Source organism: Vulpes lagopus, chromosome 5, assembly GCF_018345385.1.
Source record: "Vulpes lagopus strain Blue_001 chromosome 5, ASM1834538v1, whole genome shotgun sequence".
Lineage (NCBI taxonomy): Eukaryota > Metazoa > Chordata > Mammalia > Carnivora > Canidae > Vulpes > Vulpes lagopus.
In genome coordinates, this window is record NC_054828.1 from 108,393,050 (window position 1) to 108,420,119 (window position 27,070).

The 27,070-nt window shown below is 37.9% G+C and overlaps 1 protein-coding gene across 1 annotated transcript in view; it reads right to left on the minus strand.

Annotated features, from left to right (window-relative positions):
- YIPF4 (Yip1 domain family member 4) overlaps positions 1-20,392 on the minus strand; it is a 30,739-nt gene extending 10,347 nt beyond the window's left edge. Inside the window, exons 1-4 of the mRNA XM_041756621.1 lie at positions 20,107-20,392; positions 6,901-7,054; positions 5,159-5,330; positions 2,394-2,471 (exon numbers count right to left, since the gene is read on the minus strand). Coding sequence (XP_041612555.1) covers positions 2,394-2,471; positions 5,159-5,330; positions 6,901-7,054; positions 20,107-20,185 — 483 coding nt within the window. The 5' untranslated portion in view covers positions 20,186-20,392. The remainder of the gene's footprint in view (positions 1-2,393; positions 2,472-5,158; positions 5,331-6,900; positions 7,055-20,106) is intronic.
- Positions 20,393-27,070: the final 6,678 nt, after the last annotated feature.

Sequence of the window (27,070 nt, forward strand, 5' to 3'; positions counted from 1 at the left end):
CCTCTGCCTATGTCTCTGTCTCTCTCTATGTGCCTCTCATGAATAAATAAATAAAATAATTAAATTAAAAATAAAGAATGTCCTTAATGAAGCAGTTAAAATAATTTTATTAAATCTCAACTTTTGAATATGTCTTTTTAATATTCTGTACAACAAAATGGGAAGTACACAGAAAGCATTTCTACTGTATTCTGGTTCAATATTATCCCAAGGAAAAGCACTTACACAACTGTTTGAGTAAAGAGCTGAATTAGATGTGTTTACCATGAAACACCATTTTTACTTGAAACAACTGAGAGATAAGCTATGATTATTCAAAGTTGGATATCTGTAAGCATGTTCTTAAAAATAAATGATGGGGGATCCCTGGGTGGCGCAGCAGTTTAGCGCCTGCCTTTGGCCCAGGGCGCGATCCTGGAGACCCGGGATCGAATCCCACGTCAGGCTCCCGGTGCATGGAGCCTGCTTCTCCCTCTGCCTGTGTCTCTGCCTCTCTCTCTCTCTCTCTCTCTCTGTGACTATCATAAATAAAAAAAAAAAAAAAAAAAAAATGATGGGAACCTACTGCTTTAAGGAAAACTGAGTATTTGCTGCAAATGATAAAATTCTATCTTTCTATCTTTTAAGCAAAAATTAGAATTTTGGAAACCTTGTATCTACACTATAAGCTTAAGTTTTCCAATACACATTTCTGATGAGGTGAGTGGTAATATTAATGAAAATGATTTTCTGATATTGCACAATGAGTCATGTCAACATTTGTAAGATTTGCAAACCTCAGTGAACCATTGTTTTCCAAGTGACTATGCATGGTAAAAAGATCCACCCAAAGTGAATTTTAATGAAACAGAGTAAGAAAAATTCATTAATATTGTTTGAGATTCCTTACTGCAACAAACCTTTAAGAAACTGTTACTTGTTGAATGTAGGTGTAGTATCAAAAAAGAATATAAACATCTGAAAAAGCTATTAAAATACTCTTCCTTTGGGGAGCCTGGGTGGCTCCGCTGGTTAAGCGCCTGCCTTCGGCTCAGGTCAGGATATCAGGGCCCTGGGATCAAGCCCTGTGTGGGCTCCCTGCTCAGGGGTGAGTCTGCTTCATCCTTTCCCTCTGCCGCTCCCCATGCTTGTGCTCTCTCTCTTTCTCTCAAAGAAATAAATAAAATCTTAAAAAAAAAAAAGAAGATACTCTTCCTTTTCCAATTATATATCTGGTTAAGGCCTTATTTTTCTCATACACTTTAACCAAAATAATGTATTAAAACAGACTGAATGTAGAAAGCAGATATTACAAACTAGTTTCCACTAAGCCATACATTAAAGCTATTTGCAAAAATGTAAAATAAGGTCACTCATTGCTTTTTTGTTTTGAAAAAGTTGTTTTTCTTTAGAATATCTTATCTATGGGACACCTAGGTGGCATAGTCATTTGAGTGTCCAGACTATTGGTTTTGGCTCAGGTCCTAAAATCTGCACTCAGCATGGAAGTCTGCTTAAGACTCTGGATTTCCCTCTCCCTCTGCCCCTCCCCATTGCTTTCTCACTCTTTCTCAAATATATAAGTAAATAAATCTTTAAAAAATAAAGTAGGGCAGCTCGGGTGGCTCAGCAGTTTAGCACCGCCTTCAGCCCAGGGCCTGATCCTGGAGACCCAGGATTGAGTCCCATGTCAGGCTCCCTGCATAGAGCCTGCTTCTCCCTCTGCCTGTGTCTCTGCCTCTCTCTCTCTCTCTCTCTCTCTCTCTCTCATGATAAATAAATAAAAATCTTAAAAAGAAAGTATTTCTTTATGTTAAAATATATTTGGTCTTATTTTTAAATGAATACATACATACTTAAAATATTTTTTTTAATTTTTATTTATTTATGATAGTCACAGAGAGGGGGGGGGGCAGAGACACAGGCAGAGGGAGAAGCAGGCTCCATGCACCGGGAGTCCGACATGGGATTCGATCCCGGGTCTCCAGGATCGCGCCCTGGGCCAAAGGTAGGCGCCAAACCGCTGCGCCACCCAGGGATCCCCATGCTTAAAATCTTAATTTTAATTTCTAACATGAGGAGTATTGATAAATATAACCAACGCAAAGAAATCTCTTTGGGTACCTGAGACCAAAAGTTTGAGAACTGCTGTACTAGAGAATAAAGGATATGCTTCCCTAAAAAGCTGTAAATTACTTACGAGTGGTATGGGATCTTTTCTTTCTTCTTTTTTTCTTATAACATTTATAGAGTATGTACAATACTAATGTTTATCATCTTAAGGGTAGTATAACTTAAGAGCAATTCTAGGACAAGAAAGAGTTACGATGAATAAAGCTACTGATAATATCTACAATACCAAAAATAAAGTTTATGATAAGAAATGAAGGCTATTTTCAAAATTAACTACTTACTTCTCCACCAAGAACTCTGGCCAGTAAGAAAATTGTTAGGGAACCAAATATCCAAATGGTTATAATCCATGAGACCACCTTAAAGGGGAAAAAAATCATGCAATTAATATCTTTGCACCTAATAAGCTGACAATTTCCCTGGAAGTCAATTCTCTGCTAATATAAGATAGTTTGGTATACCAAATTTCAGATCATAGAGAGTTTGAGTTCCCAGGTATCTTTCCAAAACCCAATAAGAATGCAATATGTTAATACAATTTTACTTCCAAATTGAAAATTTAGCAATGATCAATTGTCTTAGGAAATCTCAATATTTCAATATCTATGATCAAATATTACTCTAAAAAAAGAACAAAGTATTTACATCCAAACCTCTGGTTTACAACATCTTGCGAAGAAAATTCATCCCTGAAAGAAGTTATAGGTCTTCTCTGGAGGTCTTTAAAATTTACGTTAATTATAAATGTATCTAAGTGATAGATAAGTGGAAGATGTTTCGGACAATTTTAACTCCTAAGACTTAGTGTAATAATGATACATGCCTCTATTTCCGAGTTTTGTCTGCTTGTAGAGTCTAGAAATAATGAAGCCCCAACAGCAAAACAGGTATATTTATTGCCCAGATCCTGGTTTCTAAATATCATTCCCTGATAAAAGGAACTAGGATTCCTTCGATAAATAACTGAATCCAAAGTGGCGACAGGAAAGATAAAAAGATGATCCCAGAACATTCTGGAGTTAGAAGGAAAGGAAATGCTCGAAAAACAATGGGAAGATGTCCAAAGGACATAGAAGCCAACCTGAAGGAGTTCCCAATTGCTAACGATGGAATAATCTCAATAAAATAAATGATAGCATTGGGTTATAATTCAGAAAATAAAATAAACATTCATTATTCTATACGGACATGAATAAATAAAACAATGATTAAGCAGTGACAAAGAAGGAATAGCTGTTCCATAGAGAATACCAATTAATACAAGGGAAAGGAATGACGAAAACTGAAAACCGCCATTCAGTAAACAATATAGTAATAATTGTTACACTCAAGATCCATCCATAGATGCTAAACTAGTGGGCAAAGTTTGATGGGAAACATGATGTCTACATAGTCATAAAGTATCTCCATAAAATATTTATTTATTAATTAAAAAGGGGGAAAACAGTGGAGGACTTTACAGTGGAGGAATTGGGCAGACACCAATCATCACCTAATTAAGTAACCGATATTAACAGCACCAGGAAAAGATATACGAATATCACATACTCCCTGATAGTATACTGAAGTGGACACAAAGTAGTATCCTTGCCAAAAATTCAGGACCCCAATCTAGTAATGAGAAAACATCAAGCAAGACCAAACTGAGCAACATTCTATGGAGGAGTAATCTGTTTTTAGCTTTACAATCCTTTGTTCAAATGAAAGATTACACAAAATAGTAAGATATAAATTACTGATCTAAGGTAAATATTAATAAGACTAGTGTTGTATTATGTTAAGATTCTTGATGTTGTGAGATTATTCTGGATTATCCAGATGAGCACCAAATGTAATCACAACTGTACTTAAAAAAAAGAGGCAGAGAAAGTTCTGACTACAGTAGAGAATAAGGTAATGTGACCATGGTAACGGAGATTGTAGTAATGCCTCCAGAAACCAAGGAATACTGACAGCCTCTAAACATGGGAAGAGGTGATCAACAGAATCTGCCCTGGAGCTTATTAAGAAACCAGGCCTGCTAATATTTTGATCTTAGCTCCTTCAAGCCCATTTTGGATTTCTGACTTCCAGAACTGTAAAAGAATAAAATTTCACCGTTTTAAGTCACAAAACTTGTGGAAATTTGTTACAGAAGCAATGAGAAATGAATTCATTTCCAAATCATTCTGTGATAGTTATTTTTTACTTCCCTAAAGCCTTAAACTAGGGACTAAGGAGTAATGTATGTATGTTGTGTTTTGATAATAAAGATAAAACCCCTGTTAGTAGAGCAAAGTATTATATAAAAACAAATTCTTTTTTTTTTTTTTAATTTTTTTTATTATTTATTTATGATAGTCATACAGAGAGAGAGAGAGGCAGAGACATAGGCAGAGGGAGAAGCGGGCTCCATGCACCGGGAGCCCGACGTGGGATTCGATCCCGGGTCTTCAGGATCGCGCCCTGGGCCAAAGGCAGGCGCCAAACCGCTGCGCCACCCAGGGATCCCTAAAAACAAATTCTGATGGAATCCTTGTCATTATTTATTAAAATGTTTATTATTATTTTTTAAAGTAAGCTCTAGGTCCAATGTAGGGCTCGAATTCACAATGCTGAGATCAAGAGTCATATGCTCCACTAACCAAGTCAGCCAGGAGCCCCTAAAATATTTATCTTAAAAATGAGTAAAAGGTAAGAGCATGTTCTGAGTATTGTGTTTCAAACTCTTCATCCCTTGGGGGAAATCTTAAAGGGCAAGGGCAGCCCTTTTGGTCATTTCTAGTCAGTGGTCACTTATGCTCAGCTGAGAGTAGTCCCATCTGTTTACCCAGGTTTCCATCCAAGTATTAATATTTTATGTGAATGATGATATAAAAGTTTGGAAAGCATTAATCTAAGGTACTCCTCCACTTAATTAAAAAGAATTCTAGAGATGAACAAGTTAGAAATAATGTGTTAAAGTATTTCAGAAATATATAATGTAGTATTACAGTTAATGTTTGGCTAGTTTTAATTTTAAACTTTTAAAATATTTCAAATTTGTATTAAGGCAACATATACTTACCCTAAACTGTCCATACAATGATATCATGGAAAAGAAAAGAACAACAGCCAGAGGACCCCAGAAGTCAGGATTGTCTCTCACCACTTGTCTATTGAAACCAAGTGATGGCATTGGCATCAAAACACACCGGATTTTGTAGTAAATATCCTTTAGATCAATATCCAATTCCTCCCTACAACATATAATAAAAATTCTTAAAACGCACATACTTCTGAATACTGAGACAGCTGCAATAAAATTTAAGAAAAGTCTGAATATGACAGTGTCACCTCCGTAGGACAACAAAGCATTGCATCTGAAGTACAGTATTTCACTGATTCCATGGTGTACACTTTCAACATTCTTTTTTTTTTTTAAGGTTTTATTTATTTATTCATGAGAGACAGAGAGAGAGAGAGAGAGAGAGAGAGGCAGAGACACAAGGCAGAGGGAGAAGCAGGCTCCATGCAGGGAGCCCAACGTAGGACTCTATCCCGGGTCTCCAGGATCAGGCCCTGGGCTGAAGTCGGCGCTAAACTGCTGAGCTACCCAGGATGCCCACACTTTCAATATTCTAACACCTCTGATCTGCCTTTCATTTTCCAGTATCCTAGAGGCACTACAACTTTGAATAAAATCTTCTGCTTGAGCCCTTCTTGGCCATATTGCTAATTCAGTCTGCAATCCTATATGAGTGCTAGTGTGGGGTTTCCATTCTTAAGGGAAACTTTTCTTCCAACAACCCACCCACTGCCAAATTGAGACAAGCAAATGTCCTTGCTGTCTCTTTTTGTATGATGGGTTATTTCTCATTTAACCTTACACTAAGGAGACAGCCCTTTAATGTCTTAGCTTTATGCTGCCCTATGTACTGTTTCCTTCTATTGACAAACAAAATAACTGCATCTTGTAATTGTTTTATATTTGATGAAATATGATACATTAATAGTAAGAAACAGGATGTTTTAGCATTTAATCTGCCATTACCAGAGATTAATCTGATAATGCCTCAATTTTTTTTAAAATTTTATTTATTTATGATAGTCACAGAGAGAGAGAGAGGCAGAGACATAGGCAGAGGGAGAAGCAGGCTCCATGCACCGGAAGCCCGACGTGGGATTCGATTCTGGGTCTCCAGAATCGCGCCCTGGGCCAAAGGCAGGCGCTAAACCGCTGCGCCACCCAGGGATCCCTGATAATGCCTCAATTTTAATGAGCCGTAGGTTCTTTCCCAAGTTGTTCAATTCTTTACCTTTTTTTCCCCCAAATGATAATCACTTAAATAATTTCAAATACCATGAAGAAAGTGAAAGATTCCTCATAGTGGTAGCTCGAGAATTTCCATATGGGAGAGATTTTGGAGCGCTGATCTTTTCAGAAGTTTTAATTTACCTTATACTGAATTGCCACAGCAAGCATCCTGCTTTTTTACTTAGACTGAATGTTTATTTGAGATAGTTATAGGCCCAAGTAAGCCCTAATAATTTGGAGTTTATGGTGTGTGTGTGTGTGTGAGAGAAAGAGAGGGAAAGAAAAAGAGAGATACAGAATTATGATTTTTCCAGTTTTTGCCATTCAATAGACTAAAAACACTCTCATTATTTTAACTTTTCTAATTACTAGTAAAAGTGACAACTATCTAGAAGTTTAGACCAAAAAGGTTAAGATTTGCCATACTTGTCTTTAAATAAGATGAAAGAATATAACCATCCCATAGCTTAGTTCTAAAAAACAAAAAATATATATTACTAATTTTTACATACAAGAGTGGCTTATTATCTTCAGGATCATCATCTTCAACTTCCAAAAGCCAGCCATATCCTCTTTGTCTCAGAAATGTAGTAGCTGTAGATTCTTTAATAAAATCTCCACCAAGGTTTAATTTGACATCTGGAGATGCTATTGAACCACTGAGATCTTAGGAGAAGAGAGGACAAAACTTTAAATCAAGGTAAAAATGTGTGAATCTTAATCAACATTAGCATAATATTCAAGTAAAAATGATCATTTGAAGATCTCTAACAATGAACATCTGCTATTGCATACAATCCTCATATTTTATAGCTGATAAACATCTAAAAATCACCTTTTATTTTACAGGAAAATGAAAGATGAGAAAAGTGAAGACATTTAAAAGATTTCAGATAATTAGCTAGACTAGGAAAAAAACAGACTTATAACAGCAACTATATGCAAAATATATACAAAATATACTGCATGATATCATTTTGGATTCCCTTCATTATTATGCACACTATGTACTTCGGAACAAAGTGACTATACAAATACTTCCTAAAGGCTTTATACACATGTATACATAGAAACAATTGCATATAATTTGCTAAAGAAAAATTGTAGGGACGCCTGGGTGGCTCAGCGGTTGAGCATCTGGGCATCCTAGAGTTCCGGGACTGAGTCCCACATCGGATTCCTGCAAGGAGCCTGTTTCTCCTCCCTCTGCCTGTGTCTCCGCCTCTCTCTCTCTCTGTGTCTCTCATGAATAAATAAACAAAATCTTTAAAAAAAAAAGAAAAGAAAAATTGTAGGTAATTTCCCCCTACATTTTCATGTATTTATTTACATATTCTTGCATTTAAATCACCAAATATTGATGCTCAGTGCTTTGTATATTAATGCTTGGTTCTGGATAAATTTGACTAGTAAGAATTCCTGATATTTCAGCTCTATTCTTTATATAATGACATCATCTTTAGTTTGGATAAAAATGAAGGTGCTTTGGGGTTTCTGTTTTGCTTTTAGGTCAGTTCTAAAAAGGCAGTGAATCAGTTATTCACATACAAAATAAGTCTCATTCTAGTCTGACCAGTGCCTTAGAGGTCATGGATAATTTTAATAGTACAAATGCCACATTTTCTGGTTGGAAAGAAAATGTCAAGAATAAAGGAATTGAGGTCATATGGGAATGAAGAAAAAAAAATCTGTAGGACCAGACATATGCACTATTAAACAATCATCAATGCTGTTAACTAGAAGTCACATGACTAGAGTGTACTTTAGAAAATTCTCTTGGCAAGGACAAACATTAACATTAACAAAGACTCTCCTTCCCCAGAGATTATATATAGAGAAAATCATTAGTCTCTGTCTCCAGTTTCCTATTCAAAATTCTTTCCAGATTTAATAGTATATGATTCTAAAAAGTTTTTATAAAGGAGTTTACTCAGCTAGAAATAAAATCCAAGTACTTTTGAATTTGCTGTCCTTTCCTACTTAGTGTAAAAATAGTCCCTATAAATGCTATCATAGAATCTTGTGACTAAAATATTTTCCAAAACCACTTTCTGCTTGTTTTAATCTAAATTGAAAAATAAATAAAAGGGGTGAAATTTAACTAAAATTCCATCTCCAATAGGTACAAAGAGTGCTTTTCTTGATTTAACAAGAGGAAGATTTAGCTCAGGAAGTGATTAGTACAGCAGTAACATTAAAGGTTTTAAAATTATGAGGCAGGAAAGGACCTTAACAACTGTTTCCGGGCCTCCAAAAAGAACTGCACTTAAAGTCTTTAAACCAAAAAAGGATATATAAATTATACTGCTAAGAAATGCTGTGATAAAGAATTATATGTTTAGCAGTTTGTCATAGCACATATGTCAGAACCTCAAAAAGGCACCTTTAGCTTATGATTTTGTAGTTTTTTCATCCCATTTACTATAAAGTAGGAAAGTATCGTGGACATATGCAGGAATGCCAGTAACAGCAGTTTGACACATCCCGTAATGTCCCCAAGATATAATTAGGTGTGGGTGAGAAAAAGCAATAGAAAAATAAAGAACAAAACACAACAAAACAAAAAATGCTAGTTAGCTTAATACGTTAACAAGTTAACAAGAATATTAGAAAACAAGAAGATTCCAAACTACTCCGGGAGCACAGTGCCTTAAGTTAAACCAGAGTAAGAACCAGCTGGCTTGGTTATCAACTCTAGGATAGGTTATTATAAAACACTAATTTTAAATTAATTATTTCTTGCTATATTATTTTAATATTCTCATCATTTGCTAAATAAAAACAACATAAAGGTAGTAAATGTAAGTGGATTTAAAGGAAAATAATCTTTGAAACAACCTACTGCAAAAAGAAATCTTAAAAATGTTTCCACCTGTTTGCCTCAGTGACAAGGATAAGTTTCAAATTTTACTGAAAGTTACCTGGGGCAGCCTGGGTGGCTCAGTGGTTTAGCACCCCTTTCAGCCCAGGGCATGATCCTGGAGACCCAGGATCGAGTCCCAGGTCAGGCTCCCCGCATGGAGCCTGCTTCTCCCTCTGCCTGTGCCTCTGCCTCTCTCTCTCATGAATAAAGAAATAAAATCTTTTTAAAAAAGTTACCTAGAAAAACTGCAGGAGAAGATTTAATAGTAATTTCCCTCACCCCTTTAAACTCAAGTGTATTACTAGATGAGGAATCTTTCATGTGAATTTTCTCTTCAGCCTAACTTCACTTGGAAAGATGAGAGAGAACTTGGTCAGTGCCGTCGGATCTATACTCAGGATGAGATTTACTGATCTCCTCTCCTACACAAGTTCTAGATTTCTGAGAAAGAAGAGTATCCTACAATGAACAATTAACATTTTGTTGATACTTGTTAGCTTCTTATATATGTGAAGAAGCGTTTTATTACTTAAGCAACAAGGATAAAAATCATCTCATTTGAAAATGAAATCCATATGTGCTTAAATCTAAAATAGAACTGAGTGCACAGAAAAACAAGAACATATTTCACACTGAAAGGATAAATTATATCATTCCATTTTAGAGATAAAAATATTTAATGCTTGCATAGGTCAATGAAAGATCAAGAAACCAATGCAAGTAAATAATGATCTTATCACTGCTACCCTTACATTGGAGTTTGATCATGTTACTCCACAAGAAAAATTTTAAAAGCTTCATATAAAATTGTGTCTTAGGCTATATTTTTATTCATATTATTTTGATTTATGGTTTGAGTACCCTTACTATTCACTATTGTCTGTAAATTTTTATATTGTATATAATATTAATTAAAATTAATTAAATCAGGGTACCTGGCTGGCTCAGTTAGAAGAGTATGTGATTCTTTTCAAAGTCATGAGTTCCAGCCATATTGGCTGTAGAAATTACTCAAATAAATAAATAAATAAATAAATAAATAAATAAATAAATAAACTTAAGAAAAAAAAATCAATTAAATCTCCTGAACCTACCTTTGGAAAAACTAAATCTCATTTTGGCCTAAATGTTAATTTCACAGAAATTTCTTTTGTCTTATGAATCATTTAAGTGAACTTTTTATTTTGAAGTGATTATAGATTCACAGGAAATTGCAAAAATAGTACAGATAGGTTCCATGTATCCTTCACCCAACTTCTGCCAATGGGTACCATGTTATATAACCACCAAACCAGGACACTAACATTGATACAGTTTGCAGACCTTATTCAAATTTTACCGGTCTTACATGCACTTATTTGGGTGTGTATGTATATACAGTTCTGTGCAATTTTATCACTTTTATAGATGTATATAACGCCTATGAATTTAAAATTTATGAAAAGTTTTTATTTTTATTTTTTAAAGATCTTACATATTTACTCATAAGAGACACAGAGAGAAGCAGAGACACAGGCAAAGGGAGAAACAGGCTCACTGCAGGGAGACTGATGTAGGGCTTGATCCTGGGACTTCAGGATCAGCCCTGAGCCAAAGGCAGATGCCCAACCGCTGAGCCACCCAGGTGTCCCGAAAACAGTTTGTTTTAAATGGTAAACCTTGCTTAACTACCCTTTGTCTCCCCAAGAAAGGCTAGCTAAAAAGTTATTTTCAAGTTTCAAACAGGGAAGAGGGATCCCTGGGTGGCGCAGCGGTTTGGCGCCTGCCTTTGGCCCAGGGCATGATCCTGGAGACCCAGGATCGAATCCCACGTCGGGCTCCCGGTGCATGGAGCCTGCTTCTCCCTCTGCCTATGTCTCTGCCTCTCTCTCTCTCTCTCTCTCTCTCTCTCTCTGTGTGACTATAATAAAAAAAAAAAAAAAAAATTCAAACAGGGAAGAAAAGCTCTTCATGCACCCATTATATACCACATATCATACTTCATTAGCCTACTGTAAGGAAGATATTAGTGATAATACCTAAACGAATATAACTTTTTAAAAAAATAAACTCTAAAAAAAAATAAAAAATAAAAAATAAACTCTATACTCAGCACAGAGCCCAACACAAGCCTTGAAATCACGACTGAGATCAAGATCTGAGTTGAAAAAAAAAAAAAAAGATCTGAGTTGAGATCAAGAGTCCGTCACTTACTGAGCCACACAGGTGCCCCTACATGAATATAATTTTTAAAAAATCAAGTGCAAAATTTTTATTTAAAAAACTAACAATTCCTTTGTCTACACTACTAACTTGTATTTGAGATAATATCCTTTCTGGGGAGGGGGAAATTCACACAAAGAGTAGGCTAAATGTTTGGCCACCTTGGGACGCCTGTGTAGCTCAGCGGTTGGGCATCTGCCTTTGAGCAGATCCCGGGATTGAGTCCCACATCGGGCTCCCTGCATGGAGCCTGCTTCTCCCTCTGCCTGTGTCTCTGCCTCTCTCTCTCTCTCTGTATCGCTCATGAATAAATAAATAAAATCTTTAAAAAAAAATGTTTGGCCACCTTAACAGAAAATTATCACTTACTCAAAAGAACACTGATAATAATTATTGGATTATTATGTCTACAATTTACTGATTACATTAATGTACTATGAGCTCTAGACACTATGATTTCTATATACGAGTGTCTTAGTCTGTTCAGGCTGCTATAACAAAAGACCATGGACTGGGTGCCTTATAAATAATAGAAATTTATTTCTCACATTTCTAGAGGCTGGAGTGTAAGATCAGGATGCCAGCAGGGTCAGAAAAGGGCCCTCTTCTGGCTTACAGACTTTTCCTTGAATCCTAACAGACAAGTAGCAGATAGGAAGCTCTGTACAGTCATTTTTATGAAAACATTATTCCCATTTATGAGAGCTCCACTCTTGTAACCTAACTACCTCCCCAAAGCTCCCCACCTCCTAACACCATCACACTGGGCATTAGGATTTCAATATAATGAATTGTGGAGGGAGAACCAAACATTCAGACCATAACAGGGTTAAGAAGACTGAAGGCTTTTTTTTTTTTTTTTTGAGCAAAAAGCAATATACTGAGCCCAGTCTGCTTCTATAGACTTATACAATCAATTGTCAGTTTAACATTTCCTTTTAACTATGTCAAAAGCACCTAAAATTCAATATTCCAAAACTGAATTCTTGGTATCTAAAGTCTTCCTCCAGTGAATGGTACCATTATCCACTCAGCATTATAAACTGGAAGCTTGATTATCTTTGACAGTTTCCTTCAATCACATGCTCCCTGCTCTATCCAACCCACCTAAATTGTCACTTTCACCTCTAAATATTTTTGAACTTGGGGCACCTGGGTGGCTCAGTGGTTGAGCATTTGCCTTTGGTTCAGTTTGTGATCCCAGGGTCTTAAGATCAAGTCTGCAATGGGCTCCCCGTGGGAAGACTGCTTCTCCCTCTGCCTCTGTTTCTGCCTCTGTGTGTTTCTCATGCATAAATAAATAAAATCTTAAAAAAAAATGCTTTTGAACTTGTCCACTTTTCTCCATTTCTACTCCCAGCACAAGCTAGAGCAAACTACATCTCCTGCCTGTATGACTATAATAGTTTACCAACTGCTTTCTCCCTAGTTATTCTTATCTCCTTTCAATCCATTCTCTGAATTGTAGCCAGAAAAATCTTTCTAAAATGCAATTCCTTCACTCTCCTGTTTTATTTATTTTTTTTTTTAAATTTTATTTATTTATGATAGGCACACAGTGAGAGAGAGAGAAGCAGAGACATAGGCAGAGGGAGAAGCAGGCTCCATGCACCGGGAGCCCGACGTGGGATTCGATCCCGGGTCTCCAGGATCGCGCCCCGGGCCAAAGGCAGGCGCCAAACCGCTGCGCCACCCAGGGATCCCCACTCTCCTGTTTTAAATCCTTCAGTGGCCTTCTAGCCATACTAAGCCTCTCAGGTTCTTTAAATGAACCAGGATCCCTTTTACCTAGTATGAACACCAGGCTATTTTCTCCAACTTCAGATAATTAAATGCCATCCATTCTCAGTCGTCATATGTACTTGCTTAAGGAAATTTTCCTTGATCTCCCAGACTAGATTAGATTCCTTTCATAGTCTGCTGGACTTTTCCTTCAAAGCATTTATCACTGTTTATAATAACATTATTTGTGTGATTATTTGGTTAATATTTTTAAGTTCTATGATGGCATGAACTAAGTGTTTCTGCTGTAGTTTTATCTTGAACATATCTCCCCACTACTTATAACAGTGCCTGGCCCATAGTAGGCAACCAACAAATGTGTACTGGTGGAATTAATTAATGAATGGAAGGGCAAATAGCTCCATATGGCTTAAATAAATAAGTTACATTAAAGGCTTTTTATTTTTTTAAGGCTTTTTAATAGAGCAAATATACAAAATTATATTTGAAACATTTTGGAAACATAATCTTAGCTGCACGATGGAAGGCTGATTTAAGAGGGGAGAGATCGGAAAAGGGAGTATGCTCAGGAGGCTACATTATAAATGAGAAACAAAGACTAAAACCAAGGTAGTATCAGTAGAGAAAGAATAGACTTACTATATAGTTATTCTGGAGGTAGTATGAAATACTTTGATGACCAACTAAATATGAGAAAACGAGAAAGAGACTAAAGTCAAGTTTCTAGCCCTTGGCAAGAAGAACTAAGTTACAAACATTGCCATTTTTACTTTAGTACCTAGTTTTCAATATTGATTAATTAATCTAACAATTAAATTTATGAATTACTTAGCTTATTTCTTTGATGCCCTTAGAGGACTATGAAGAAGTGAGATACTTCGAGAAGTTTAAAATCTAATTTATAGTACTGTATATCCCAACAACGGAACATTTTTGAGAATACAGGCTGCACCATGGATGAAATTTGAAAACCTATGTTGAGTAAAAGACATCTGACACAAAAAGTCACATATTACTTCACTTACATGAAATGTCCAGAAAAGGCAAATCTATAGGGACAGAAAGAAAATTATTGGTTGCAAGGAGCTGGGAGACAATGAAGAATCACTAAAAATAGGTATACGGTTGGTTTTTTTAGAGTGGTGAGATGTTCTAGGGTTAGTGGTGGTGGTTGCACAACTTTGTGAATAAACTAAAAACTGATTGTATGCTTTCAATGGGTGAAGTTTATGGCACATAAATTATATCTCAATTAAAAAATCTAACTGAGGTAACATGTAACATAAAACCCTATTAATACTGTAAAACACACTCTTCTGTAGGTCAACGGCAATGCAAATTGCCAAGTGATCATAGGTGCCAAGGGAATAAGTAGGCCTAAGCTACCAGAGAGGTGGACAGAAAGGCTATGTGGAAACAGAACCTGAATTTGGCCATGAGAGATGGCCAGATAAGCAGTGAAAGAATGAGAAGAGAAATCATTCCAAAGAAAAGAAATGGCAAGAACAAAGGCATAGAAGCTGAAGGTTTCCCAAGGGAAAGAGTTCATCCCCAAAAGCTACAGAAAACAGGGTGGGGACAAATTTTTAAGAGCATAAATATCAAGCAAAAAACAAACTTGTCTTTATAGGTAAGTGTTTCTTTATGCATGTTCTGTGGAATCTGGATCCTATGACATGCCCTTCACAAAAGGCTTCTGATATTCACTAAATTTGGGAAATCCTACATACTACATACAACCCCCACTTGGTGTTTCAGAACTAATATTGGCATATTAAAGGCTCTGGAAATCCTGCATTAAGGAAATAAGTTTAACATTACTTGTCATGTGTCAAATTATATTGTCATAGAACCTTTCGCTGCTGGGAAACACTGCTGAGGATACTTCTGCTGAGGAAAGGAAGCAACTGAAGTGCCAACAGAGCGGTGGGATTGCTGGATGCTGAGGAAACAGGAAATAACAGTCTAGCTGTGAAAATAAGGAAAAAGGGAAGTAGATCTAATTTACAATCCTGTAAATTAGAAGGACACCTGTGACTGATAGTAGAGATGGAAAAAACAGGAGAAATCCAAATTGCTAGAGAGAAAAAGTGAAGAGAAAGGGTCCAAAAAGGCAGGAAGATATGGGCCTAAAAGCATTAGTAGAGGCTTATCCTAGGAAAGGAGGAAAAGAAACTTTTCTGTAAGATTTGCAGGAGAGGGCATCCCTGGGTGGCTCAGCGGTTTAGCACTGCCTTCAGCCCAGGTAGTGATCCTGGAGTCCTGGGATCGAGTCCCACATCAGGTTCCTTACACGGAGCCTGCTTGCCCCTCTGCCTGTGTCTCTGCCTCTGTGTGTGTGTGTGTCTCTCATGAATAAAAATAAAAAAATAAAAAAAAGATTTGCAGAAGAGATGAATGTTTCAATAAACATACAAAGATATTCAGTAGTAGAAAAATAAGAAGATGGGAAAATGGCTATCAAGTGGCTTAGATCATCTTTCTTGCTTAGTTGTCTCTGCTCATTACCTTTCCAACTACTTGCTGAATTTCTGTTGAATTAGTATGGGCTTCAGTGCTAGGAGCAACACCTTTATCTTAATCAAAAAGTATCATGTAATCATTCATTCATTCATCACTGAGTTCCTGCTAGTGCTTGGCTCTGTGCTAGGCAGTGTAAATGAGTAAAGCACAGCTTCTAGCCCTGAGTAGCTCATTGTCTAAATCAGCATTGTTCTAGATCTGTGAAGATTTAATGTAAGACACAGGGACAGACAGCCTCCACCAAGGAGGCTGCACAGTTCTTAAGTAAATGCCCCCTTTTCAACTGGAAGAACTCCCACTTATTGTTCACATTATACCTCCTCTGTCCCTGAAGACTTCCTTCATCCTTCCTGCAGTTAATCACTTCCTCCTGTGAACCATACTTTTTATGTCATTTATTATGTACAATGAAATTTATCTCTCTTATTAGACCATCTCTTGGTGTCAGGGACTTCTTCATTTGCAGACCCTTGCACATGGAGATACTTAGTTCATCCTACAGAAAAAGAACATTATCTATCCTTCAAAATTTGGCAAAATATTATCTCCATTAAACTGCCCCTTATCTTACAGCTAGAAAATATTTCCTCCTCTTCTAATTGTTCATAACATTCTAAATCAGTACTTCTCAAGCCTTATATGACATGCATATAAGTCACAGGGGGATCTTGTTAAAATGCAAATTATGATTAAGGCAGTATCTGTATTACTAAGTGCCAAGACATAAACTAGGCAAAGTGTTTATTTATCGGATACAAATAAAGTCAAAGGATCCTGAATACTTCTATACTACACTTTACATATACATAATGGTATAATTCCATTCTTACATTTACATACATGCATTTTATCACTGTTTCTGCATACAGTTTTACACCATTGACTTGAATGTTCAGGTTGGATTTCACTATTTATTTATTTATTTATTTATTTATACATGTATTGGCTTATTCACACATAGCTCATGTTCATTTAACTTGAACATGGAACTTGCTTTAATATATATTATCTTAAAAAAAATATATATATATATATATTATCTTAAATACCCCACGATATTATGCGTGCTTTTTATTCATTTCTAAATTTTTTAAAGATGAAAGCATGTGACCTCAAGAGCATGTGCAAGTAGGGGGAGGGCAGATGTGGGGGAGAGAATCTCAAGCAGACTCCATGCTGAGTGCAGAGCCCTAAGATCTCAGAACCCTGAGATCACAACCCGAGCCAAAAATCAAGAGTCGGACACTTACCCTACAGAGCCACTCAGGCACCTCATTTAAAAATTTTAAAAAATAAGTAATCTCTACACCCAACACAGGGCTCAAACTTACAACCCCCAGATTAAGAGCTGCATACTCTATGGACTAAGCCAGCCAGGTGCCCCTCCTTTTCATTTTATAGGTGACAAAATGGAAGCTTACACAAGTTATATAACCTGCCTGATATCACATTGCTACTATAAGTCAAGACTTTAACTGAAGTCTATTGGCCCTAAATCCAGTAACTTTTTAGTTATACCATCCAAAAGAAGCTGTTTTATAGTCCCAAACATCAATGTCAAATGAGATAAAAGCAGAAATCATTTATTCCTTCAACAATTATTTTGTGATGTTTATGTTCAGGTTCTGTGGTAACTGCTGTGGTATAAAAAAGATCAGAGAAGTCTCTGTTTCTGAAAGATAGTTAAGCAGGTTTTCACCAAAGAAACCAAAGAAGGAACATTACGGTTCAGTCTTCAGTCTCAACTCCGGGTAAGGAGAAAGGCAGTCTAAGCATGAGGACCAGGATATGCATAGGTGTGGAGACAGAACACCAAGGAACATTTTAGAATAAAGGATATATATGTGCAAAGAGTACAGAAAGGTATTATTAAGAGACCTGGATGGAATCCAGAAGGAAAATATACACTGAAATCACTCATGGTTAGAGTAAAAGTAGAAAAAGGGAGAAGAAAGAATTTACATGACATGCATAGGAACCAGAGAAAAGACAGAATTGCAGAGTCAAATTTTCAAGTTAGAGAAAAATACAAAAAAAAACAACAAAAAAAGTGTGGGGCCAGTTAATAGTGAAAACTGAGCAGCAGCATCATTGTTAACATGTGGCAAGCTCTTAACTCTGCCAGATATAGTACTAAGTACTCTGCATTTGCAAAATATCTGAGCACTTACAGATTAATTCCCATTTTGTATAAGAGAAAACTGAAGCTGAGAGGCTAAGGAACTCGGCAATAGCACATAGATAGTAACTGGCAAAGCCAGGATGCAAACCTAGGACTCTTTAACACTACAGATATACTATTCAATTTACAAAAATATAAGAAGCATCATAATTTCATGGAAAGAATTCTGATTAGCTCTTAATTCAGATCCTTCACATGGAGGTTACTGAACTTCTCTAAGCCTCATTTTCGTCGTAAAATACAAGACAGCTGATGCTCAACAGAATTCTTATAAGACCAAACAAGTCATCTGCTTAAAATACTCTGTAAATTGAAACTGTACAATGTTATACACCTGACAGTATCATTGTAAGTATATCTATCTTTGTCTGTACCTCTTCAAATATATAGGGAGTCCACGTATCTTTAAAAGCTAAATGGAGAAGTTCAAATAAGCCTTACATTCCTTAGGTTAGGTTTACTTATTCCAGGTTTCTTAGTATACAGAGTCAATGGGTAAGCTTTTTGTATCACTCTGTTTGGTTTTTTTTAAGGTGTATTTAAGAAAGATTATTCTGGGGCTTGGGAGTTGTGGGTAAGAAACATACGCACATAAATATGTAAGTTTGAACAATGATAGACAATTTTTCTTAAGGTCTAGTAAGTTAAAGTTGATATTCCTCCCGAAACACTATGCTATCAAATTTAGATTAAACAAACTGAAATATTTTGGGATGCTATATTTCACCAAATACTCATATTAACTTTAAAATAGGGCAGCCCAGGTGGCTCAGCGGTTTGGCGCCTGCCTTCAGCCCAGGGCGTGATCCTGGAGACCCGGGATGGAGTCCCAGGTCGGGCTCCGTGCATGGAGCCTGCTTCTCCCTCCTCCTGTGTCTCTGCCTCTCTCTCTCTCTCTCTCTCTCTCTCTGTCTCTCATTAACAAATAAATCTAAAAATAATAATAAAAATAAAATAAATGTATCAAGGGTGCCTGGGTGGCTCAGTCGGTCATCCGTCTGCCTGCAGCTCAGCTCATGATGCCACAGTCCTGGGATGGAGCCCCACGCGTGCTCCCAGCTCATTGGAGATTTTGCTTCTCTATTCCTCTGTCTCTCTCTCTCTCTCTCTCTCAAATAAAATCTTTTTTAAAAATTTAGAAAAAAGCAAAATAAATAAATGTATTGGTTATCTTCTCCATGATAAATATAAATTTAATTTTCCATTTTAAATTATAACCAAAACTATAATACTGTTTAGGTTTTAGTTAACATACAGTGTCATATTGGTTTTTTAAACAACGCCACTCAGAAATCAAAACAAGGAAAGCAAAACAAGCTATACTAACTGATGCACTCTGAAACCAGATTTCTGAGCAAACGGTAGATTCTTCTCTAGACCGAAATTTCTACAGCTTTATCATGATTTATTTTTCCCTTGTCGGGCAGTAAGCTTGGTGTACACAGTCTAAGAGTAAAATCTGAAACTGGCAGAGAAAGATTCGGGTTACCAAGAGCCTGGTAACGAGCAGAGAAAAGGAGGAAAACAAACTTTTCCTGGGATGCAGGAAGATCTCTCCCGCACAACTGGTTCCTCGCGACAGTGCAAGGAACTATGCAGAAGCCCTTGAGAACAACCCAACTGTATTACAAGAAGTTTCAGACATACTTCAAGCCCACTTCTCTCAATATTGAGGTCAAACGCTGTATGTAAAATAGGAAGAAAAGTGGGACGCAGACAAGAGGTCAGTGTCCATCAAAAACCAACCAACCGACCCAACAACTCCCCGAGGGAAGCACCGAATCTAATGGCAGCGCAGGGTTGTCTGTGGATAGATAAGAGGGACGCAGCTGCCCTACTGGGTTTTCATTCTCTGACACCTATATCCCGGCCAATTAAACCGCCTCTTTTTGGAATAACAGCAAGTCAGGGCAGAAATGAAATCGCACAGTTGCGTGGAGACAACTGAGGCCCATCTGAGGTGCGGGGAAGAGCCGGAGGCCAAATGAGTCATTTGGGACCCCCCTCCGGTCCCCCCCCCCCGCCCCCCGGCCCCGCTCAGGCCGCTCCCACCGCCCGGCAGCCGCGGAGGGCTGCGGTCCCCACCCGGCCGCAACCGCCTCGGCCCGAGGAAGGGCCAGCCGCGTCGGACCCCGCGTCCCCCGGAGGGCTGGGGGGCGGGGAGGGGGCGGGGAGGGGGTCCGGCCCCCAGGGGCGCAGCCTCACCTTCCGCGTCCGCCGAGGAGACAAAGGTGAAGTCCCCGTTCGAAGGGGAATACGCCGGGGGCGGGCCCGGCGGCTGCATCTCGCGGCCCCTGTGCGGCTGGGCCCAGGCCCCAAGGCGGCCGCGGCACCGGCCCGCACGCGCACCCTACCGTGAGGCCCGCGAGCCGGGAGGAGCGGGCTGGGAGCGAGGCCGGAGACGAGCCGCTCCGGGGCCTGCCCCGCCGAAGTCCCTTAGGTGGCGACCGCCCTGGGCACCACGACGCCGGCGCCGTGACAGGACCATAACAATGACAGCGGCCCTCCGATTGGCTCTTTGTAATGTGCTCTCCCATTGGCTCCTGGAGAAAGGTTCTGATTGGGTCTCCCCTTGTTGATTCCGGAAGTTGAAGCAAGGACCGGAAGTTCACTTCTAATTCGTGGGATCTCCGGGCTTCCCCTGCCTTCTTCGCTGCTGTCGTTTACGTCTCTTCTCTCATGGCTTTTCTTTACTTTTTTCTTCCGTTTTGTTAACTGGATGGGTTAAAGAATAGTGGAACTAGGAACGTTCCTAGAGGTCAGCCCTGGTCTAGGATACCGAAGTCGTGTTGCTTTTAGTCATTGGTTGATTGTAATAGGCTTTTCAGTTAATTAATATGTCGTCTCTGAGAGTCACGTGTGGATGGAAAGGGACTGGGTTGGATGATAATAAAAAAAAAAAAAAAAAACAGATATTGTAAATTGTATCAATTGTTGTAAAATTGCCACCGAGAGACTGGGGCTGTAGGCTAGCCACATTTCTGTATGAGGGAGACAACTGAGGCCAGAAAAGGTAAGGAAGGAACAGAATTGGGATAGTATTCAAATCTCCTGACTTCTAGTCCAGTGCTCTTTTCATTACAAGGCCCTGTCTATTGATAAACTTATCCAAGTTTACACACCTACCCACATTTTTAAATGTTTAAGTAAATATGCTTAAATGTAATACCCAAGCTACGTAACTGTGGCTTCCAGTTTGGAGGGAGAGGTTTTGAGGGTGTCGCATGAGACAGACTTGCAGAGATGCATGATGTAGCCAGTAGTAGAGCAATGGGAAGGCATGGCCAAGTAAAAGGGAATATTGATTTTTTTTATTTTTTTATTTTTATTTTTATTTATTTGTTTATTTATTTTTGCATATAGAAGGTAACAACTCAGTTAAATTCAAAGGAGGAGTAAAAACTTACAGGCAAAGAGGTGGGGCTGACAGCTTGGGTCATAACATTTCAGAGATCATTTAATGGACTTGGAGAACCGGAAGTCATTTAGTTAACTTGGAGCTTACGTCTCATGGGAGAGAATGGCTACAGATGAGATTGCATGAATAGGTAAAGAAGAGATCATGAATCTTGCGTGCTATTCAAAGGATTAGCTTTTTTTTTTTTTTCTGGAAGTGTTGGAGGAACCATTAAAGGAATTAGAACAAAGGAATGACATATCAGTTAACCCTGTTAGAATTATTACTTTAAAATATCCACAGTAGTGGGTATTTTCACTTCGAGAGCAGAGACTTGTATGACACTTCCGGAGAAATATAAGTCTTGGACTAGGGTTGCAGAATTGGAGATGGGAAAAGAGGAAACATATATGAGATATATGAAGTTTAACAATCCACAGGACTGGGGTGCCTGGTTGGTTAAGCGTCTGCTTTCTGCACAGGTCATGATCTCAGGGTCTTGGAATTGAGCCCCACGTCGGGCTCCCTGCTCATTGGGGAGTCTGCTTCTCCCTCTCCCTTTACCCCTCCCCCCACTCATGCTCTCTCTTACTCTCAAATAAATAAATACCTTAAAAAAAAAGAATCCACAGGATTTAGTGATCAATGGAAAGAGATTGGGAGTAAGGAAGAGGAAAGAGTCTGCTGTGACTTCATGTTTGTTGTTTAGGTGGTTGGAAGTGTTATTTGTCAAGTGAGGAAACAGAAGAGGACCTGGTGTGGGGTGAGGGGAAAGTTTTGAACACCATTAGTTTAAGAACATGCAGATTGAGCTGTCTAGTTATTCTTTGGTAATAAGGACCCAGTGCACAGAGTTCTGAACTGGAGATAAAGCACTATAATCATCAGTGTATGGTTGGTAATTGCATTTATGAGTACAGATGAGATTCGCCAGGAAGAATGTGGTGAGTGAAAGGAGTGCCAAGAATGGTACTCTCTGGAACACCACCATTTAAAGGCAGTCGAGGAAGGATTGGCATGCAAAAGAGGTGAGATGACTTGCAATTTAATATAGGATGGTCAGAAGAATGAAACTGGATCATTTTTTTATAATGTACACAAAGACAAACTAAAGATGAATGGAAGACCTAAATGTGAGACAGGAATTTATCAAAATCCTAGAGGAGGACTCAGCAACATCTTTGACCTCAGTCACAGCAACTTCTTGCCAGACATGTGTCCAAGGGCAATGGAAACAAAAGCAAAAATGTAGTATTGGAACTTCATCCAGATTAAAAGCTGCACAGCAAGGGAAACAGTAAACAAAACTAAAAGACAACTTAGGGAATGGGAGAAGATATTTGCAAATGACAGATAAAGGGCTAGTATCCTAGATCTATAAAGAACTTACCAAACTCAGCACCCAAAAAACAACACAGTCAAGAAATGGGCAGAAAACATGAACGGACATTTCTCCAAAGAAAACATACAAATGGCCACCAGCTACAGGAAAAAAATGCTCAACATCACTTGGCATCAGGGAAATACAAATCAAAACCACAATGAGGGATGCCTGCGTGGCTCAGCTGTTGAGCTTCCACCTTTGCCTCAGGGCATGATCCTATAGTCGCAGGATCGAGTCCCACATCGGGCTTCCTGCATGGAGCCTGCTTCTCCCTCTGCCTGTGTCTCTGCCTCTCTGTGTGTGTTTCTCATGAATAAATAGGTAAAATATTTTTTAAAAACCACAATGAGATACTACCTTACACCAGTCAGAATGCCGAAAATTACTAAGACAGGAAACAAATGTTGGCAAGGATGTGGAGAAAGGGAAACCCTCTTACACTGCTGGTGAGAATGCAATCTGGTACAGCCACTCTGGAAAACGGTATGGAGATTCTTCAAGAAGTTAAAGATAGAGCTACCCTATGACTCAGCAATTGCTCTACTAAGTATCTGCCCTAAAGATACAAACGTATCTGCCCCAAAGATACAAACCAAAGGGTCACCTCCACCCCAATGTTCATAGCACCAATGTCCAAGATAGCCAAACTGTGGAAAGAGCAGAGATGTCCATCGACAGATGAATGGATAGAAAAGATGTAATATGGATATAGATATATAATGGAATATTAGCCATCGGAAAAGATGAATACATACCATGTACACCAATATGGATGGACCTGGAGGGTATTATGATAAGTGAAACAAGTCAGTCAGAGAAAGACCATTATCATATGGTTTTCACTCATATGTGAGATTTAAGAAAGCACAGAGAATCTTTGGGGAAGGAAGGGAAAACTGAATGGAAAAGAATCAAAGAGGGAGACAAACCATGAGACTAAACTCTGGAAACAAACTGAGGGTTGCTAGAGGGGAGGTGGATGAGGGAATGTGTAATTGGGTGATGAGCATTAAGGAGGGCATATGATGTGATAAGCACTGGGTGTTATACACAATAACAATAAATTCAATAATAAATTGTTGAACACTATATTATTGTTCAATAATAACACTATATCTGAAGCTAATATACTATATGTTGGCTAATTGAATTTAAATTTTAAAAAATTGGATGGGATGCCTGGGTGGCTCAGCGGTTGGGCGCCTGCCTTCTGCTCAGGTCGTGATCCTGGGATTCCAGATCGAGTCCCGCATAGGGCTCCCTGCAAGGAGCCTGCTTCTCCCTCTGCCTATGTCTCCACTTCTCTCTCTCTCAGTCTGTGTCTCTCATGAATAAATAAATAAATAAATAAATCTTTATTTAAAAATAAATGAAAATAAAAACTGGATGGTCAGAATATGCAAAATTGAAAAAGAGACAGTTGGACAAAGATTTCAGGGATGTGATCATTTGTACTGGATCCATTCAGTTAAGTTGGAACTATGATTCCTGAATTCATATCCCTATATGTCTTCAGGTTAGAGTTTCTCAAAAGAATAGTTTGCACCATATTTGTAAAGAAGTGAAGCAGTAGCCATTGCACTGTGAGCCTCTTCTTAGATGTGGTGATTGACAAACGCAATGGGTTCCAGCTTCTCCTGATGGTCCTATGGTTTGCCTTTAGCTGTTCTTCCTATTTGCAAACCCTGTCAACCAACAGAGGCCCCTAGACAGTTAGCTGTGGCCCCACGTAGGTGGTAGCTATGCAGATCAACTGATTTTGTCAGGCTCAGTTAGCAGTTGGATGTGCTTACCTTCTCAAGTCAGTTGGTGAACTCCTTCTCGGGTTCTTCAACTCCCTCTTCTAGAGCTCCACATTCCCAGCCATTATTTCATCAAACAATTTCTCTATCCCTTTCTCTCTCTCCTCCTTCTCGATTTCCATAATATGTATTTGGCCAGTTTGATGGTGTCCCACAAGGCCTTTATACTCTGATCATCTTTCTTCATTCTTTTTTCCTTTCCTTTGGAAGGAAGATTCCTTCTCTCTCTCTATTCCTTCTCTCTCTCTCTATTCCTTCTCTCTCTCTCTCTTTCTCAAATAAATAAATGTTAAAAAAATTTTCAGCACATTGAAGATATTCCAGTCTTTTGTTTTCTAGTTGCTGTTGAGAAATGAGCATTTCTTTGAAGATGATTTTTCTGTTTTTTTTTTCCCAGTGGCTTTTAATATATATTTGCCTTTCTATATGCAGAGAATGGAAATAGAAATGAGTAAGTGGTATGGATTTCTTTTTTGTATATGCTTCTTGGAATTTATTGGGTAACCTGAACCTCAATGTTTTTGCCTCTCTTTAGTTACTGAAAATTTTAGTTACTATCTCTTCCAATAGTACCACTATTCATCTCTCTCTCTCCTCTCCTTCTGAAAGTCCAATTAGATATATAATAGTTTCATGGCACTTACTATGTGCCAAGTACTATGTGAGTGGTTTGTGTTTTTTTAAGATTTGTTTATTCAAGATAGAAAGAGAGTGGGAGAGATGTTGGGAGGGACAGAGGGAGAGAGAGAGAATTTGAAACAGACTCCACACTGAGCGTGGAGCTTAAAGCGGGGCTCGATGCCACAACCCCAAGACCACAGCCTGAGCCGACACTAAGAGTCAGATGGCCAACTGACTGCGCTAACCAGGAATTCCAGTACTGTAAATGCTTTACATTAAATCATTTAATCCTCATTACAATCTCATGAGTACGTATCTTTCACTTACAAATAAGGAATATGAGGCAGATAAAAGTTAATCACTTGCCAAAGATCACAGAAATACTAAGTGGTAAAATTAGGATGTAGATCCCAGTAATCTGACTTGAGTTTGGACCTCAATGCTCTGAAAACTTATTGTTTTTTGCTAATTTACATTATTCCTCCTTTGATGCTTAAGTTTTTTGATGGTTCTGTTTTGTTTTGGCTCTGTTCAAGTTAATGGGTCACACAGTTCTGGTTGTTTACTGAATGTGACACCTTGCAATCAACTTGCAGTAGCCACAACGGAATTTAAAAGAGTAGTTTTGATGTAGCTGCACAAGGGCTGCTTCTCAGTCACTGTTTTGTCAATGGTGATATAATCTTAGTAAATTATAGACACCCATTCCTCCAATACACACTTTGGGCAGCTGAGGTTAGGATATTTCCAGACTGTGGTTCTTGTTTCTGGAATCTTGTTTCAGGAATTCATGTCTTGTTTTGTTTTGCTTTGTTTGTTTGTTTGTTTGTTTTGGTTCTTTAAATAATGGTTTTGTTGACCTTCTAGGAGTGGTACAAATGCTATGTTTAATTTGCTAATTTGACTTTCAATGTTTTAAATATTGTTGAAGAGGGCTAGTTTACTCAGACTAAGAACATTTAACTATGATATTCATTGAGACTACCTCAAGTGGGAAACCCATGACTTGTTTTTTTTTTTTTTTTTGGTTGTTTTTATATTTATAACATTTTTCTTATCTTAAAATTAATGCATAGTTATTAGAGAAAACAGAAAGTAAATATCGCCCTATTATATTACCTATAGAAGTAAACACCATTAACATCTTCATGTAAATCCATACAATCCTTTTTCTAAGCATTTTGTATATAAAATATATTATTTCATACACACTTTTATAACATTAACATTTTCAATATCACCATATATTTTTCTACATTTTCAACGCTGCCTTTTATTTCATTTAATGAAGATCTTATAGTTAATAAAGCCAATTCCCTATCTTTGGACATTGGATTTCTTTTCAAATTTCCATAATTATAAACAGTACCATGATAAACAACCTTTTAGCTGTACCTTTGTACATATTAATGAATGTTTTCTTAGGATAAGATTTTCAAAGAGAAATAACTGAGGTCAAAAGGGTGCAAATGTCTCAAGTATGTAGACATTGGTAACTTGTCCTGTTAGAGGTAGCAACAAGTTGTACTTGATTGGTGGAGTGTAAGAGTACTTTTTTCCCTACTCTGTCTCCATTATCAACACTGGCTATAATCATTTTTTAACATGCTAATATGATGAGTGATGTGTATTTTGTTGTTGCATATTTTGTTGATTTCAATTAATTTATGACACTTCAAAGTACTTGAAAAGTTGACAGAATCTAAATAGTAGGTGGAAGAGACATCTGAAAGGAAATGAAACGAAATGTTTTCAAATTTTAATTAATACTAGTGAGAGAAGAATGTAATGCAACAAATGTAGTGTAAAGGTAAATAAATCCCAGAACCCAGTCAATTGTCATTAAACTTATAGCCAAGGAAGCAGATGTTGTATACACCTAAAGGAAGGATGGCAACTCCAGAAAAACTGAATTTAATGTCCTCAGAATTTATTTAAGCATATTGTAGGGTCATTGCTTAAGGA